This window comes from Tachysurus vachellii, chromosome 18, assembly GCF_030014155.1.
Source record: "Tachysurus vachellii isolate PV-2020 chromosome 18, HZAU_Pvac_v1, whole genome shotgun sequence".
NCBI classification, from domain to species: Eukaryota; Metazoa; Chordata; class Actinopteri; order Siluriformes; family Bagridae; genus Tachysurus; species Tachysurus vachellii.
In genome coordinates, this window is record NC_083477.1 from 2,989,088 (window position 1) to 3,006,587 (window position 17,500).

The 17,500-nt window shown below is 39.0% G+C and overlaps 2 protein-coding genes across 5 annotated transcripts in view; one reads left to right on the top strand and one right to left on the bottom strand.

Moving 5' to 3' along the window:
* Nucleotides 1–6,845, top strand: part of LOC132861571 (apoptosis regulator BAX-like) — a 7,989-nt gene extending 1,144 nt beyond the window's left edge. For both annotated transcript variants that reach the window (XM_060893171.1, XM_060893170.1), the window contains exons 2-7: nt 112–156; nt 791–821; nt 3,086–3,256; nt 4,829–4,964; nt 5,056–5,160; nt 5,404–6,845. In XM_060893171.1, the coding sequence (XP_060749154.1) occupies nt 135–156; nt 791–821; nt 3,086–3,256; nt 4,829–4,964; nt 5,056–5,160; nt 5,404–5,544 (606 nt within the window). In that variant the 5' untranslated portion in view covers nt 112–134 and the 3' untranslated portion in view covers nt 5,545–6,845. The remainder of the gene's footprint in view (nt 1–111; nt 157–790; nt 822–3,085; nt 3,257–4,828; nt 4,965–5,055; nt 5,161–5,403) is intronic.
* Nucleotides 6,846–17,239: 10,394 nt separating this feature from the next.
* The window catches only part of kcnc3a (potassium voltage-gated channel, Shaw-related subfamily, member 3a), a 94,879-nt gene continuing 94,618 nt past the window's right edge, over nt 17,240–17,500 (bottom strand). For all 3 annotated transcript variants that reach the window (XR_009649948.1, XR_009649947.1, XR_009649949.1), the window contains one exon: nt 17,240–17,500. This exon is cut by the window's right edge and continues 1,358 nt beyond it. The gene's annotated coding sequence lies outside the window, so the exon portion shown is untranslated.

Here is a 17,500-nt window from a genome sequence, read left to right on the forward strand (position 1 = left end):
AAACCAACAACACATGACTTCCTGATCTATCTGTTTGGATGAATAAGAAACGGCGTTTACACGCAGGACGTGATCTGTGTGAGAAATAACTTGTACTCTATTTTATTTTAGTAAAAATCAAAACAACTTTAAGTATGTCTAACGACGGGACACCAGGTAAGAGCCACTGTTTTGTTTTGTTTTCTTTTGTTTTAGTTTAGTTTAGTTTAGTTTGAGTTTTCTTTTCTTTTCTTTTTTTTTCTTTTCTTTTCTTTTCTTTTCTTTTCTTTTCTTTTCTTTTCTTTTCTTTTCTTTTCTTTTCTTTTCTTTTCGTTTAGTTTGAGTTTTCTTTTCTTTTCTTTTTTTTTCTTTTCTTTTCTTTCCTTTTCTTTTCTTTTCTTTTCTTTTTTTTCTTTTCTTTTCTTTTCTTTTTTTTCTTTTCTTTTCTTTTCTTTTCTTTTCTTTTAGTTTAGTTTAGTTTAGTTTGAGTTTTCTTTTCTTTTCTTTTCTTTTCTTTTCTTTTCTTTTCTTTTCTTTTCTTTTCTTTTCTTTTCTTTTCTTTTCTTTTCTTTTCTTTTCTTTTCTTTTCTTTTCTTTTCTTTTCTTTTCTTTTCTTTTCTTTTAGTTTAGTTTAGTTTAGTTTAGTTTAGTTTGAGTTTGAGTTTTCTTTTCTTTTCTTTTCTTTTCTTTTCTTTTCTTTTCTTTTCTTTTCTTTTCTTTTCTTTTAGTTTAGTTTAGTTTAGTTTAGTTTAGTTTAGTTTAGTTTAGTTTGTCATCACGGTGACCTTTTCATCTTTTCCTTCACTTCCAGATGACCAGATTGGAGAAGCTCTTTTAATCCGGTGAGTTTATTTTCCATAATTTTCCATGACATTTGAAATCACTTCCTTTTTTTTTTTTTTTTTTAACTAGATTAGATCTAAATTCAGGACATTTTAACAAAGACCTTTGAACACTACGGATCTGTTTATTTGTATTACGAAACGTGATGAAGGAAACGATACCTTTCCGTTTTAAACCGATATTTTAACAAATCGAAAGTGAAAGTAAACTTTTTTAAACTCTCAACATCGCGGAAAATCTAGATGATATGTTTATTTTTTATCAAGTCAATTTCTCATCCTAATCAGATAAATAAATCGTCCCAGACCAGTTTGGTGTCCAATCTTGGTTAGTTCTACGAGGATTGTGTAGAAGTTATATCTTAGGAGCTTGATGAATGAATATGACAAAATTATGAGAGCAGTTGAGGAACAGAAAAAAATCACAAATGGTGTGATTTTCAAATTGAAATGCTTAAGCAGATGATTTATCAGTGAAGCTGATTTTCTTCTTGTTGATAAAAGCACAGGGGGTCACGGTGGCTTAGTGGTTAGCACGTTCGCCTCACACCTCCAGGGTTGGGGGTTCGATTCCCGCCTCCACCTTGTGTGTGTGGAGTTTGCATGTTCTCCCCATGCCTCGGGGGTTTCCTCCGGGTACTCCGGTTTCCTCCCCCGGTCCAAAGACATGCATGGTAGGTTGATTGGCATCTCTGGAAAATTGTCCGTAGTGTGTGATTGTGTGAGTGAATGAGAGTGTGTGTGTGTGTGTGCCCTGCTATGGGTTGGCACTCTGTCCAGGGTGTATCCTGCCTCGTTTCCCAATGACGCCTGAGATAGGCACAGGCTCCCTGTGACCCGAGAAGTTCAGATAAGCGGTAGAAAATGAATGAGTGAATGAATGAATGATAAAATCACGTTCACAAAACGTATACAAGACAAACAGCTGAAAACTTCTACGATGACTGAACATAACCAGTGTGTTAGGTTTAAAGCCACCGCAGAACAAATCGTCCTTCTTTTATCAGCTGCCCTTCGTACGACGCATATAAAATCGCAGTAACTTTTTATACAGATTATATGTTTTGAAGCTGATCGTTTGCGGTTCTTGGTAGTGAGTCTCCTCGTACAACTCAAACTCAGGAGCGAAACCTGCGATACACAAAGCGGTTCTCCGGAATGATCCTGACACTCATCAGACTGACTCATCTTACTCACCTGACACTTGACGTCTGTGGCAGGTGATGAGTGTCACTGTATCTCTTATTTGCTTTCGTTTCTGTTTTTTTTCTCTCTATGTCGATTCAGTTTCATCTCCTACTTCTGCTAATTGTATTCCTGTCTTTCTGTCCATGTGTTACGGATTATGATCACAGTTCTTACATTTACAGCATTTAGCAGACGCCCTTATTCACATTGACTTACATTTTTATCTCATTTTATACAACTGAGGGTTAATTAAGGGTTAAGGGCTCAGCAGTGGTAACTTGGAGGACCTGGGATTTGAACTCACAACCTTCCAGTTGGTAGTCCAACACCTTAAATACTAGGCCACCAAATAAACACAAATATCACAAAGCTCAGCATTTCTGTCGTGGCTTTTAATTTTCAGTATAAGAGGTGAACATATACAGCAATATCTTTCAAATTCCGAATAGTATTATGAAATTAAAACGTCTCCTTGACTTCCTGAACTCCGTCAGTCACAACTTGATTCTTTTATGACTCGTTGTTATGAATCATCGGAGAAAAACCTGAATGGCGAAAGACATTTTCTTGGTACTTGAAAACTTTCCAAAAAATGTTTTTTTTTTTATAAACTCACCATGATGAAGTGGATTTGTAACTGCTTCAGTTATCTTTTTTTTTTCTTCCATCTTCTCCATCAATTTCTCTACCTGCCGATTCCCATCTGATGGGTTAGTATTGCTGTGATTGACAGGGGGAGAGAGAATAAGCTCCTCCCACCCAGAGAAGGTCACTTTTACTCACTTGACGCTTGACGTCTGTGGCATCATCAGGATTCGGACTCAGAACTTCTGACTGTCGGGTGAACCTTTTTGTGTTTGAGCAAACTCCTTAGTGATCATCTAATGAACCCTCAAAGAGCCGTGTTTTAGTAATCTTAATCTCAGTATCTTTTAGTTTATGTCTTCCTGGTGTTTGGTTCTTTGTCCTTACTAATCTGACAGATTTTTCTTTAATAAATCTAATGAAGTTAAACAAGTAACGACCACCAAATAGAGTCCTGCAAACCGTCCTCAAGCCTTCTTTGTGTCCTTCAGGGTGGTTCAGGATCAGATGATGAACATCACTACAGGAGGAAATGTCCGTCTCCCACTTCTCCCTGAGGTTCAACCTTTACACAACCTGCAGCACCAGAAGCTGTTGGATCAGCTGGCCTTGTCGGTTAGAGTGATCGGTGACCAGCTTAACAACGAGCAAAACTTTAATCAGTAAGTGTCACTTAATCAGTAAATAAACTGAATGTGAATTTTACTAAACGATATTAGAGCTCATGTAAAATTGGCATCGGCTGCATCCCAAATTGCGCTCTCATGCGCTACCGATTTGTAGTATAGTGAGTAATGTCTGTAGTGGGTGAAAAATCCAAGAAGAAGAAGTAGTGCACTTTATGTACATGATGAAGGAAATTGTGGAAGGTTGGACACTTCATTCACCCAACACGGGCAGGTTTTCTTACGTGGCTGAAGAGGGGCGGCGCTATCAGTTGAGGAAAAAAAAATCAAAATGGCCGACAACACTTGGGTACACACTGTGTAATTTTATTATTCAACAGTTTAAAAAATTCAACATATTTTGCTAAAGGTTCTGTAGCAGCACCTTGTTACTTTCTTAGTTTTAATTTTTTTTTTTTTTTTTTTTGCCATTTACTGGGAAACAGCTTCTACTTCCTTTAAAATAAATAAATAAAGTGTTAGTGTTGGGTGCACGGTGGCTTAGTGGTTAGCACGTTCGCCTCACACCTCCAGGGTTGGGGGTTCGATTCCTGCCTCCACCTCGTGTGTGTGGAGTTTGCATGTTCTCCCCGTGCCTCGGGGGTTTCCTCCGGGTACTCCGGTTTCCTCCCCCGGTCCAAAGACATGCATGGTAGGTTGATTGGCATCTCTGGAAAATTGTCCGTAGTGTGTGTGTGAGTGAATGAGTGTGTGTGTGTGTGCCCTGTGATGGGTTGGCACTCCATCCAGGGTGTATCCTGCCTTGATGCCCGATGACACCTGAGATAGGCACAGGCTCCCCGTGACCCGAGGTAGTTCGGATAAGCGGTAGAAGATGAGTGAGTGAATGAGTGAGTGTTAGTGCTCTATTTGAGACGATACCTAAAACCCGTCTAACATTTAAGTGAAAGTGACGTGACGTACGGCTAAGTATGGTGACCCGTACTCAGAATTTATTCTCTGCATTTAACCCATCCAAAGTGCACACACACACCATGAACACAGACCCGGAGCAGTGGGCAGCCATTTATGCTGCGGCGCCCGGGGAGCAGTTGGGGGTTCGGTGCCTTGCTCAAGGGCACCTAAGTTGTGGCCGGCCCGAGACTCGAACCCACAACCTTAGGGTTAGGAGTCAGACTCTCTAACCATTAGGCCACGACTTCCCCCACGACTTCCCTATATACTGTTTATATATCCGATTTATATACTAGATGCTAGGTTACATGGTGTATAGTGTTAGTGTGTAGTATGACGTTTAGGATGCAGCTACTGTTCCCACCCCAAAGTTGCTTTTTTTTTTTATTAAAACATTAATCCTCTTTTTTGCCAATTCTATCTTTTTTTTTGTAATGAAGACTGACGACACATTATATTTGTTACCTTAAAAGTCCAATGAAACTAAAGATTTCTAGTTTAAATGTCATTGTTTCTATAGCAACAGCTCACTCTCAGTGAATCTATTAATTTCTCTCTCTCTCTCTCTCTCTCTCTCTCTCTCTCTCTCTCTCTCTCTCTCTCTCTCTCTCTCTCTCTCTCTCTCCCTCTCCCTGTTATTCGATCATCCCACAGCCAGATCGATGGTTTAGCACGTCTAGGTGATAAGAAGATTTTTTCCAAACTGGTGGAAGGCGTCTTCGATGACGGACAGATCAACTGGGGAAGAATCATCGTGCTGTTCTTCGCAGTCGGAAAGCTGGCCGTGAAGGTCCTGAAGACGTTGTTGTGTAGTAGATCTTCTGCTGTGTTTGTGTGTGTTTGTACTCAATGACTTACATTCTTCATTACGTCTTGAGTAGATGGTTCTGGCAAACCTGCCCGAAGTCTTCTCGGAAATCCTGGATTCCTGTTTGGATTTCTTCAGGACGAAGCTGTTGGCATGGATTCGCAACATGGGCGGATGGGTAAGAGAAGAGCAGAGGAACGTTTTAGTGAAAGTTTTTGTCCATCTTGTGTTAAGAATGCCACAGAGTTCAAACTCTTTTTTTTCTTGGTGTATATTTACTGTTTAATGATTTGTGTTTGACGGCAGTCAGTGATTCAGTTGTTGGGAAGTTCGTTCCACCTCCTGGGTGCTGCATCAGAATACAGTCTTGATGAACATCTTACACCTGTCAATGCTCCACCCTGCTTTATTATCGTTACAGATCAGCAGCATTTCAGCGCTGACGCAATTCTCCATCGAGCGTATCACCGCTTCATACATCCGCTTTGAACACCTCATCGCCTTTGTCTGTGGGATCATGTTGGGTAGCGCCATCGTCTGGAAGCTCAGCAGAAGCAGCTGAAAAGAGGCTGGAAGAGAACAAACAAGATGTGACAAGATGCTCTTTTTTTTTATTTTATTAAAAAAGTCATGCTTCCAGATTTTTCTACAGTTTAGTACTTAATATTAAAACTAAATATTAATTGCATTTTAAAAAGGTTTAAAAATGTTTGCAATCTACAGCAAAGCTTGTATTGTGTACGTCTACGAAGCAGTTGGGAGTTTTTGGCGCCCTCTGCTGACTACAAGACAAATTACAATGAAGCTGCACTTATGTTCCTTTCTAGAGGATTATAGACAGTTCTGTGCTCAATTTTCACAGTTTTGTATCAGGTATAAGAGCTTACACACTTTAACAGGTGCGAGTTGCTGCTTCGTTCACTCGTTCAACTGCATCGCTGGCGGTTTTGTGTCATTTATCAGAATCTGGCTTGGGCTCGGGCTGCACTTTTTTCTTTCTGAAGAATTACTGCATTGTCAGCAAAAAATAATTGTCTCCTAATGTCACTGTTTCTGTCTTGTGTCCACTGTGTCCCCACATGACGTCCCAGGTCCTTAACATGTTCCCATTCCTGTTCGTTGAGTACTGAATGTCTTGTACCTTTTAGTGTTGGTTACCAGCCTGGGTGTGTTACAGTGCCAGTTTTAGACCAGTTCATTAGAAGGGATGCGACGGATCGTTAGCGTAGGAAAAGCTTTAGTCATGTTTCATTCTACTCTGCTGTGTATTTATTTTCTTCTGTGTAGTAAACATCTAAAAACTCAACACCTCTACCTCAGGAAGAAGCACAGTGATGTCACTTGAAGATCCATTAAAGTCACTCAGAGTATTTTTTTTTTTTTACAATAAAAAAAGGGTTTCTATTAGTGTTTTTGAAAAGTAATACAAATATGCAGAGTTGATTCAGTTTTCTTGGGTGTGTGTGTGTGTGTGTGTGTGTGTGTGTGTGTGCGTGTGTGTGTACTGCTGTGTATTTTCACAGAGCAGCTTCACAGCTACAGATAGAGATTCAATTCAATCCCTTATGATCTTTTAAAAAAGTCTCTTGAGTACAAAGTGCCTTGTTATGTATTTCCACCTGTACGTTTACTATCAGGAACCGTAACCTCCTTTTATTACCAGAAATGTTTTGTTTCTTGTGAACATCAGGTTTCTTGCAGATGGACACGGACATCTCACTTCACTTGAGAAATACTCAACAACTCAAAAAAAAAATTTATTTTTTATTCATTATTTAATTATAATACAGTCATTATTTTGCAATATATATACATCTGCATGGAGTTTTGAATATGTTCAAAATAAAGGTTTATTAATTAGAATATTCAGATTTTCAGAACGGACTCTTTGTTGTTAATCAGTGTGGATATACTAACAACATTCATTCATTCATTCATCTTCTACCGCTTATCCGAACTACCTCGGGTCATGGGGAGCCTGTGCCTATCTCAGGTGTCATCGGGCATCAAGGCAGGATACACCCTGGACGGAGTGCCAACCCATCGCAGGGCACACACACACACTCTCATTCACTTACACAATCACACACTACGGACAATTTTCCAGAGATGCCAATCAACCTACCATGCATGTCTTTGGACCGGGGGAGGAAACCGGAGTACCCGGAGGAAACCCCCGAGGCACGGGGAGAACATGCAAACTCCACACACACAAGGCGGAGGCGGGAATCGAACCCCCAACCCTGGAGGTGTGAGGCAAACGTGCTAACCACTAAGCCACCGTGACCCCCCATTGTAAAATTATATTAAAAAAAAAAAATTCCTCTAATGCTGAAAACTAAAGAGAAAAAAAAAATTATAAAATTATTAGTTTCATAAAAAATACCAAAAAATGGACTAAAGTGTTAATTCATTTAGTGTTAATTCATCTCGTGAGGATTTTAGAATATTTAAAAACAACATTAAATAAATCCAGGTTGACATTTTTTACCTTGTTAAGTCACGTTGGTGTTAAACTGCCTTCTGAGATGATATAAAAGCATAAAATAATGTCTAATCGCTAGACCGATAAAACTGATCAGTCGAAGGTTAAGAGCCTTGTTCAAGCCTGGGGTTTGATCTCACGAGCTTCCAAACAGTAGACCACCATCTTCTCCACTGAGCTTCCACTTTCCACTAAATACAACTAAGCCGTTAAGGGTTACATCCTTGCTCGAGGGTCCAGCGTTGGATTTGACCTTATGAGCGTCCGATCAGTAGTCGAACCGCTTAACAACTCAACTATCACCGCAGTAGTAACAAAGAAAATAGATAATATTTCCAATTTTCTTGCGCTTCATTGCATTAGCAATTAAAAAAGAGTCGATTTTTGTATAGATTCTTCCGTTTGTATAAAATGACTCCTGAACAAATCAGTGATTTTCAGACATCTGAGGCTCCTGGGTCGCTATGATCATGTTGCTGCCTGCTCTTAATTCTACCACCATGACCTGTCAGACCACCGAGGGCCTTTACACCTTCAGACTTATACTTTAGCCTTCATTCTGATTCGTGACATACTGTACTGTTACTGTATATACACTCACCGGCCACTTTATTAGGTACACCTGTCCAACTGCTCGTTAACGCAAATTTCTAATCAGCCAATCACATGGCAGCAACTCAATGCATTTAGGCATGTAGACATGGTCAAGACGATCTGCTGCAGTTCAAACCGAGTGTCAGAATGGGGAAGAAAGGTGATTTAAGTGACTTTGAATGTGGCATGGTTGCTGGTGCCGGACGGGCTGGTCTGAGTATTTCAGAAACTGCTGATCTACTGGGATTTTCACACACAACCATCTCTAGGGTTTACAGAGAATGGTCTGAAAAAGAGAAAATATCCAGTGAGGGCAGTTCTGTGGGCGCAAATGCCTTGTTGATGCCAGAGGTCAGAGGAGAATTGCCAGACTGGTTCGAGCTGATAGAAAGGCAACAGTAACTCAAATAACCACTCGTTACAACCGAGGTATGCAGAAGAGCATCTCTGAACGCACGACACGTCGAACCTTGAGGCGGATGGGCTACAGCAGCAGAAGACCACACCGGTACTAGTAAGGTGTACGTAATAAAGTGGCCGGTGAGTGTGTATATATATGTATATATGAATATTTATATCTGTCACATATATAGATCTATTACTCTCACTGGGCCTAATTGATACTGTATATCCTTCAAAAAAATAATTAAAAAATAAATAAATAAAGCAAGGGGGGCGGGGGACACGGTGGCTTAGTGGTTAGCACGTTCGCCTCACACCTCCAGGGTTAGGGGTTCGATTCCCGCCTCCACCTTGTGTGTGTGGAGTTTGCATGTTCTCCCCGTGCCTCGGGGGTTTCCTCCAAGTACTCCGGTTTCCTCCCCCGGTCCAAAGACATGCATGGTAGGTTGATTGGCATCTCTGGAAAAATTGTCCGTAGTGTGTGATTGGGTGAGTGAATGAGAGTGTGTGTGTGTGTGCCCTGCGATGGGTTGGCACTCCGTCCAGGGTGTATCCTGCCTCGATGCCCGATGACGCCTGAGATAGGCACAGGCTCCCCGTGACCCGAGGTAGTTCGGATAAGCGGTAGAAAATGAATGAATGAATGAATGAATAAATAAAGCAAATAATTCACTTGAGACTTGAATTAACTCAAATGTTTCTTAGTGAAAAGCAAAATATTCAGTTAAATTCATGAAACGTAATTCCTTAATACCCAGAAATCTTATGTGCTGATGCTGTTTTGTTGTCAGATCTTTCCTAAAAAATAACTTCAAATTCCTGAGATGTTTTTATAAACTTCTTTTTTGTGTCAAAAGCAGAAAAAAGAACCAATATCAACCAATATCTCTCTCTCTCTCCCTCTCTCTCTCTCTCTTCGAAGTGCATTTCGTACTTCGGACTGTACCACAGCCTTCATCTGCTCCAGAGGAACCTTACAGCTTCTGACACGACCTCCGACCCCAGCTTCTTTCTAAACTAGGATAACTCTTTCTAATCTACAGCAGCCCTGTCGAACGCTGCGATCTGATTGGTCCGTAAATAGGATGGTTGATTGATTGATTTTCTCTAACGGTGCATCTGACGTTAGGGCAAACCGCTTACATGGTTACCATAGAAACAGGGAGGGTTACGATAGGTGCACTGAAGATATGAAATAAAAGAAAAGGTGTTTAATCGTTGAACGTGGTAAATATTATTGTGTTTATTTAATATTTATAGAAGGAGACTCCAGCGTCGACGTCTTTAAGCTGAATAAGTCGGCGGCTTCGGCGTTTTCTTATGTTTTGAAGGAATGACTGATTACGCCTGCTATAACGTAAGCGAAAGCAGGAACTAATGCCGACATGAGCGACAGCAACCGTTGGTGACCAGATGTGGGCGTGTCCAGATGTCCACATGTTGAGAAAAGTGAGTGGACACTGTTACTATGGCAACCAGAAGTACTGTCACTTTAATCTCGTATTGTCTGGCTGGTTGTTGTTGTTGTTGTTGTTGTTGTTGTGATAGAGAAAATCTGGCTTATTGGTGAAAATATAAATATATGAATACAGTACTGTGCAAAAGTTTTAGGCAGGTGTGAAAAAATGCTGTAAACAAAGAATGCTTTCAAAAATGGAAGTGTTAAAGATTTATTTTCATAAATGAACAAAATGCAGTGAACGAACAAAAGAGAAATCTAAATCTAATCGATATTTGCTGTGACCTCCCTTTGCCTTCAAAACAACAGCGATTCTTCTAGATACACTCGCACACGGTTTTTGAAGGAACTCGGCCGGTAGGTCGTTCCAAACATCTTGGAGAACTAACCGTAGATCTTCTGTGGATGTCGGCTTTCTCACATCCTTCTGTCTCTTCATGTAATCCCAGACACACTGGATGATGTTGCACACTTTTTTACTTTTTTGCTCTTTGCACACACTGTCTAACATTTCAGTCGTTTTGCACATACTGTACAATCTTATACACTATCTCAGGGACCTGCTGCTAAGAAACTGTGTTCATTCCAGTATTACTGCACGCAATATTGTCTGAACGTACGGTATTTACATACAGTATTGACACTGGTCGGTCGGCGCTGTTTTTTGTTTACTGTCTTTTGTTTACTGTCTTTTGTGTATTTTGTGTATTGTCTTTTTTGTATTTTGTGTATTGTCTTGTAACCTTTTGTCTGCACTGTCTTTTGTCCTGCACTGTCTTGTCTGTCATGTCCTGTACTGTCTTGTTTGTATTGTCCTGCACTGTCTTGTCCTGTCTTGTTTGTCTTGTCCTGCAAAGTCTTGTCCTGTACTGTCTTGTTTGTATTGTCCTGCACTGTCTTGTCCTGCACTGTCTTGTTTGTATTGTCCTGCAAAGTCTTGTCCTGTACTGTCTTGTTTGTATTGTCCTGCACTGTCTTGTTTGTATTGTCCTGCACTGTCTTGTCCTGTATTGTCTTGTTTGTATTGTCCTGCACTGTCTTGACTGTCTTGTCTTGTCCTGTACTGTCTTGTTTGTATTGTCCTGCACTGTCTTGTCCTGTACTGTCTTTTGTATTGTCCTGCACTGTCTTGTTTGTATTGTCCTGCACTCTGTTGACTGTCTTGTCTTGTCCTGTACTGTCTTTTGTATTGTCCTGCACTGTCTTGTCTGTCTTGTCCTGCACTGTTTGCACCAGGTTGCACAGTTGCACTTTATGTATCTAGGACTAACTTACTAAGTCCTTATAGCCCTGTCTTTGTTTTATGTAACACCCTGATCCTGGAGAAACCTTGTCTCATGTCACTGTGTACTGTAACAGTTATATATGGTTGTAATGACAATAAAAGCTTCTTGACTTGACTTGACTTGACTTGACTTGACTTGACTTGACTTGACTTGACGTTGAGATCAGGGCTCTGTGGGGGTCGTGCCATCACTTCATGCTGGTTTGAAGGCAGAAGGTAGTAACACTGAATATTGATTTGATTTAGATTTTTCTTTAGTTTGCTCACTTTGCATTTTGTAAATTGACAGAAATAAACACTCGTTATTTATATTTCTGAAAGCGTTCTTTGTTTACAGCATTTTTTCACACCTGCCTAAAACCTTTGCACAGTACTGTATATAAAAACATATATTCTTTACTAAATGAAAAAGTTTTTAGTGCTGTAGTATTAAAACACTTTATAGCTCTTCGTGTTTTATTCCTTACTCAGCGATTTATCAAATCACTTTGATGAACCACAAACTATATATATACAGTATATATATATATATATATATATATATATATATATATATATATATATATATATATATATATATATAAAGGTTCTCTCTGAGCGACCAGAAAGTTTTGAGTTTACTTTACTGGAACATTCTGTCAAGCAAAACTCTTGACTTGACCCGCGGCTCTTGAACTCTATTCTTAGATTAAATAAATAAAAAAATAAGAATAAAAAAAAAAAAAGCCTTTGTGTTCTCCAGCATCAGGACTGCGAAGAAAAGTCTGGAAACATTTCTCTATCAAACTTCTTACACTTTTTCCCCTGCCCTCTTATGCAGGCAACACAATTAAACGCAGTTCCACTTTTATTAAACAAAGAAATAAAAAATGAACAAAAAAAAACAAAAAAAAAACAAGAGACGTATTTGAAAATTTTCACAAGAGCTTTTTGTAATTTTTATTGATTTTCATAAGCTTTTCTTTTTAAATGTACTTTTTTCCTTTTATTTATTTTTGTATCGTTGTTTCATGTTTTTTTTTCTTCCCTATTTGTAATGAAGCCTTTTTTTTTAATCAGGTAGGTAAGCATTCACCTTCAGACATTCGTACCTTCAACAGGATAATGTTTTTAAGTCTCAGGTTTTTTTTTTTCTTCAAACGTTGTTAAATTATTACAGTTTATTATTTTTTTTTCTTTACATGTTTCAAAAATATAAAAGGTAAATAATAAACATTCCATTGAAATATATTTTATACAGTTCTGGTGTGTTTTTCATTTTTTTTCCCATTTTTTTTTTCTTTTTCTTTTTTTTATACATATTATGACATTAAAACTGTGTCCAGCATCGGTCTTAATAGCATAAACTGTTAAATAACCATCTCTCTTTCTCTCTCTCTCTCTCTCTCTCTCTCTCTCTCTCTCTCTCTCTTTCTTTCTTACTTATTCTGGGCATGAAAGGCTTAGAACAGATGAAAACCAAAAGTCACAGCGATATCTTCAGCAGGAATAGTTCTGATCTACACGGATCAAGTTTTCATTTAAATTTGAACATTTTTGGCTTTGAATTCAAGAAGTGTGCAAAACAACAACATCAACAAAATGAATTAAAACAGTGTCTAAAAGAGATAAAAATTCCCACATAACAGTATTGAGTAATGACTAAAATAAGTCCGTATGTCATTTAAATCCCTTTTGCAGCCAAATCTGAGTGAGAGAGCAACCGAGAATCTGGAGAAAAAGACGGTTACCTCGTTCTGGCCTTCTGCGAGTGAGACTTTTGTTTAGTTAGTAATTTAGTTTTGTTTGTTTACTTTTAAACCCGTGCATGCAGAATAATTCAAAAAAGTATGAAAGAAAAACACGAGAACGAGAGATGCCAAAGAGCCTCTGTCTCAAAAATAGAGAAGGACGAGGAGAGAAGGGGAGAAGGACGAGGAGTGGAGGAGAGAAGGACGAGGAGTGGAGGAGAGGAGAGGATGAGGAGTGGAGGAGTGGAGGAGAGGACAAAGATTGGAGGAGAGAAGGATGAGGAGGGGAGGAGAGAAGGAGGAGGATTGGAGGATGAGGAATGGAGGAGTGGAGGAGAGAAGGACAAAGATTGGAGGAGAGAAGGACAAGGAGTGGAGTGGAGGAGAGGATGAGGAGTGGAGGAGAGAAGGACAAAGAGTGGAGGATGAGGAGTGGAGGAGTGGAGGAGAGGACAAAGATTGGAGGAGAGAAGGATGAGGAGGGGAGGAGAGAAGGAGGAGGAGTGGAGGAGAGAAGGACGAGGAGTGGAGGATGAGGAATGGAGGAGTGGAGGAGAGAAGGACAAAGATTGGAGGAGAGAAGGACAAGGAGTGGAGTGGAGGAGAGGATGAGGAGTGGAGGAGAGAAGGACGAAGAGTGGAGGAGTGGAGGATGAGGAGTGGAGGAGTGGAGGAGAGGACAAAGATTGGAGGAGAGAAGGATGAGGAGGGGAGGAGAGAAGGACGAAAAGAAATGCATACAGGAAAGAGAGAACGACTGATTATTTATTTATTTATTTTTTGCTCTAGTCCTCTCTGATATGTTAGTTATTTATGTTTCGAGGGAATGAATGCAGATGGTGAGCTGAGTGTTTGGATTAAGTGTTTGTGTGTGTGTGTGTGTGTGTGTTGTGTGTGTGTGTTGTGTGTGTGTGTTGTGTGTGTGTGTGTGTGTTGTGTGGGTGTGTGCGTGTTTCACTCAGCTTCTCATTGAAACTCCCAGACACATAAAGATACTTTTGAATCTCTCTCTCTCTCTCTCTCTCTCTCTCTCTCTCTCCCTCTCTTTCTCCCCCCCCCCTCTCGTCTTTGTCACTAAACCCCAGTTGTACACAATGAATTCTTAAACACGATGCAGTCAAAACTTAAGAATCCAAATTATTGCTTTAACTGAGCGGCGTGAACAGAAACTAATTTTTCTCTACACTCAACTGCTTCCTGACTTCCTGTGGACCTTCAGTAGGGAGCGCTGGCTGACTTCCTGTGGACCTTCAGTAAGGAGCGCAGGCTGACTTCCTGTGGACCTTCAGTAAGGAGCGCTGGCTGACTTCCTGTGGACCTTCAGTAAGGAGCGCTGACTGACTTCCTGCCTCATAGATCACTTTACAGAGGCAGAAGATGTGAAAATAGATAAATAGCTAAACGGCACCATACGTTTCAGCCTGCTGACCAAAAGATGCAGCTACGGCCTGTGGTGTTTTTATATGGTTGTATATGTGGTTTTTTTATACATAGCCCTTTTTAGTAGCTTGACCTGCGCTCTGGTCCTCAGCTCCTTGTCCTGTTGCTCGTCCGCTTCCTGTGGTACGATGCCGACCCTGCGTACGGAAGCTAAGCTAGCCGACTCGTTCTGCATCCTGACTCGGGGTTTTACACAAGAACCCGACTCGTAGTGACTCTGTGACGAGTCCGTGACGAGGCGAACATGTTAATCCTGTCCGTGCCCTCACCTCTCTCATCTTCATCAACGTTCATAAACATCAGAACTTCCTGTTCGGTAAAAAAAACAAAAAAAAAACAACGACAACAAAACTTTAAACCGGAACAAGTCGGAGAAGCAGCATCCGAAATCCTTCAGGGAGATTTCAACATTAAGGTTTTACACCAATCACAGGATGAATGGACCAATAAATAAATAAATAAATAAATAAATAAATAAATAAGAGCAGCACTTCACTACATACCTATATCATTCTATATATAACTCTATTTAACTCTACTGAATCTGTGGCCACATTTAGCCATTTAAAGCACTTAAGTGAAAAGAAAAGAAAAAAAAAAGAAAAAAAAAAAGAGTGATAGTAGAAACAAAAGGATTCAATCTATTGCTCGTACACGTCAGCAGTTGCTACCGTCATTATTACTACCTTCCTGTATTCGGATGATTAGAACAGTTTAGATGGAAAAGTAACAGGAGATAAAACGCTGCTTCGCTAACGAGGCTACGGCCGCAAATAAACGGAATAAACTCTGAAATCCTTCCTTTTTCTCGTCGCCGCGTTTACGTACACGCTACTGTGGGAAAGTCGAAAGTCACCTGAGAAGATTCGCTTTGGAATAAAAACTTCACCAGTTTGTCTTTTCTTTCCTTTTCTTCTGCCGTTCATCTTTCACCTAAATGGAGTCTAAATGGTTTCTGAAATTTTTATCCTGAAAATTCCTGCAAGGCTTAGGAAAGATTCTTCATTTGTTTTTTTTTGTTTTTTTACCTGGATTCAAAAGAGAAAATAATAATAATAATAATAATAATAATAATAATAATAATAATAATAATCATCATCATCATCATCATCATCATAAAACTACTTTTAGAAATGACAGAAATGTCAAAAAGGCACCCAGTCAGAGACTAATTGTGGACGGGGCCAAGAGCCATTTATTTTTTTGCAGCAACCAATTAAGGATCTTTTGATCAATCTTCCTGTCGATCACGTTCCACTTTCTAGCCACAGAAAAATTAGAGGATTCTTTTTAACTTCAATGCTGAATGTTTACATTTCTCTAAAGCTGCTTTGTGAAAATGATCATTCTTTATAATTCTATAAAACGTATACAACGTTAAACAGAAAATTCGGTCGAACTAATACGAGCTGTCTGTCTGTCTGTTTATTTGCCGTGGGGGTTAAACAGAAAGCTTGCAATGCAGTTACCCAGCATGCCTCGTTACTCTAATAGACCGTGAAAGCGCTAACGTTCTCTCTTAGTTATTATTTTATTGTGAATTTACTGTCAGAATGAATAACTTTCTGTTTCTTTTCAACATTTGAGCCCATTGCGTAATACGGAGCCGTCTGACGATTGTGCGGTTTAAATAAATAAAAAATTAAAATAAATAAACAAATAAATAAATAAATAAATAAATAAATAAATAAATAGCTGTTACGTGATCAGCGAACCTTTACCTAGCATATTCTACAGCCTAAACATAGACTCCATAAACATTGATGTGTGTGTGTGTGTTTGTGTGTGTGTGTCTGTGTATCTTATCTATCTATTTTTTACCCCAGTTGTGTGTAAATGTTATCATATGTTATATCCCGAACAAACGGATAGTTCCTGCCACTGCTGGATGATTTGTGTTTGCACTTGTAGCGTAAAAATAAACAGAAAAAAACTCATTTCTTTTTAAAAAGATGAAAATAAACGATTCAAGATCTGGTCCTGAACACGTCTCTCCATCTCCAGGTCAGATAACTGACTCTCCTGCTGTTATCGTCACGCTCAGATCAGTTCTGTCCCTTAACAGATGTCTTGTGGGTTGTTTTCAAAGGGTTCATATGAAACAATTCAAATTTTTTGAAGTGAAATTATCCTAAAATTCTTGAAATTCTTAATATGAATATTCTATTTTTATTTTTAATTAAACGTTTTGTCGATTTATTTCCCCTCTGTCCTGTGCAGCTTATTTCATGATTCTAATGAAATTTCATTTCATTTCCTGTTAATTTTATTTAATGTAATTTTACACTGAAATCTTACACTTAAAATTCGGATTTTAAAATCGATTTTTATTTAGAATTTTAATATTGATTAAAAAACGTTAAAAATTGAATTGAAATTTTGAATTTGAATTTAAAATATAACGTGTAAATTTGAACAGCATTAACGTACTGTGTGTTCCGAGCCGATTATCGTCGATACATCGTTCGATGTGAAGTCGAACGTGATTAAATTGATGTCCACGCTCAAATCTCACAATATACTAAACTCACAAATCACAAAGCGTTAACTAATGCTCTCGGTTCCTCGGACTTTCGCACAGTGCGGCTCTTAACGCAGGTCTCAACTTACACTCGCTTTTTACGAAAACCTTCATTTCGGTCCCGAATCCTGACTTCTGAACGTTTATCTGAAGTATTTTCCCGGATTGTTGCCGACTTTTTACGAATTTTTCGTTTTTTTTTTTTCCAGCAAACGGTTGAAGATGTGAATTCCCACGATGCGAGAGTTAAGATTAGGAAGAATAGAAGCAAGAGGAAAAAAAAAAAACAATAAAAGGTTTCTTTTGTTGTTTGTTGGTGTGAAAATGATGAGTAGAACTAGTTTTTAAATAGCAGGAATTTATTTTCCATATCAGTTTCTGGGGGAATCTAATATCTAATACGCTCTGACTGTATCTCGCAGTCCTATATGCCGTACTCAGTTTTTAGTAGTAAAACAAAAATATAGAACTTTTTCTTTTTAATAATATAACTTTCTAAATTGAGTTGCATATAACATAAACCTGCATTTAATCCCCGTGATGTTGCTCTTTTTTTTTTTTAAATAATTCCAAGCCCTCTTTTTTTGTTTTGTTGTTCTTTT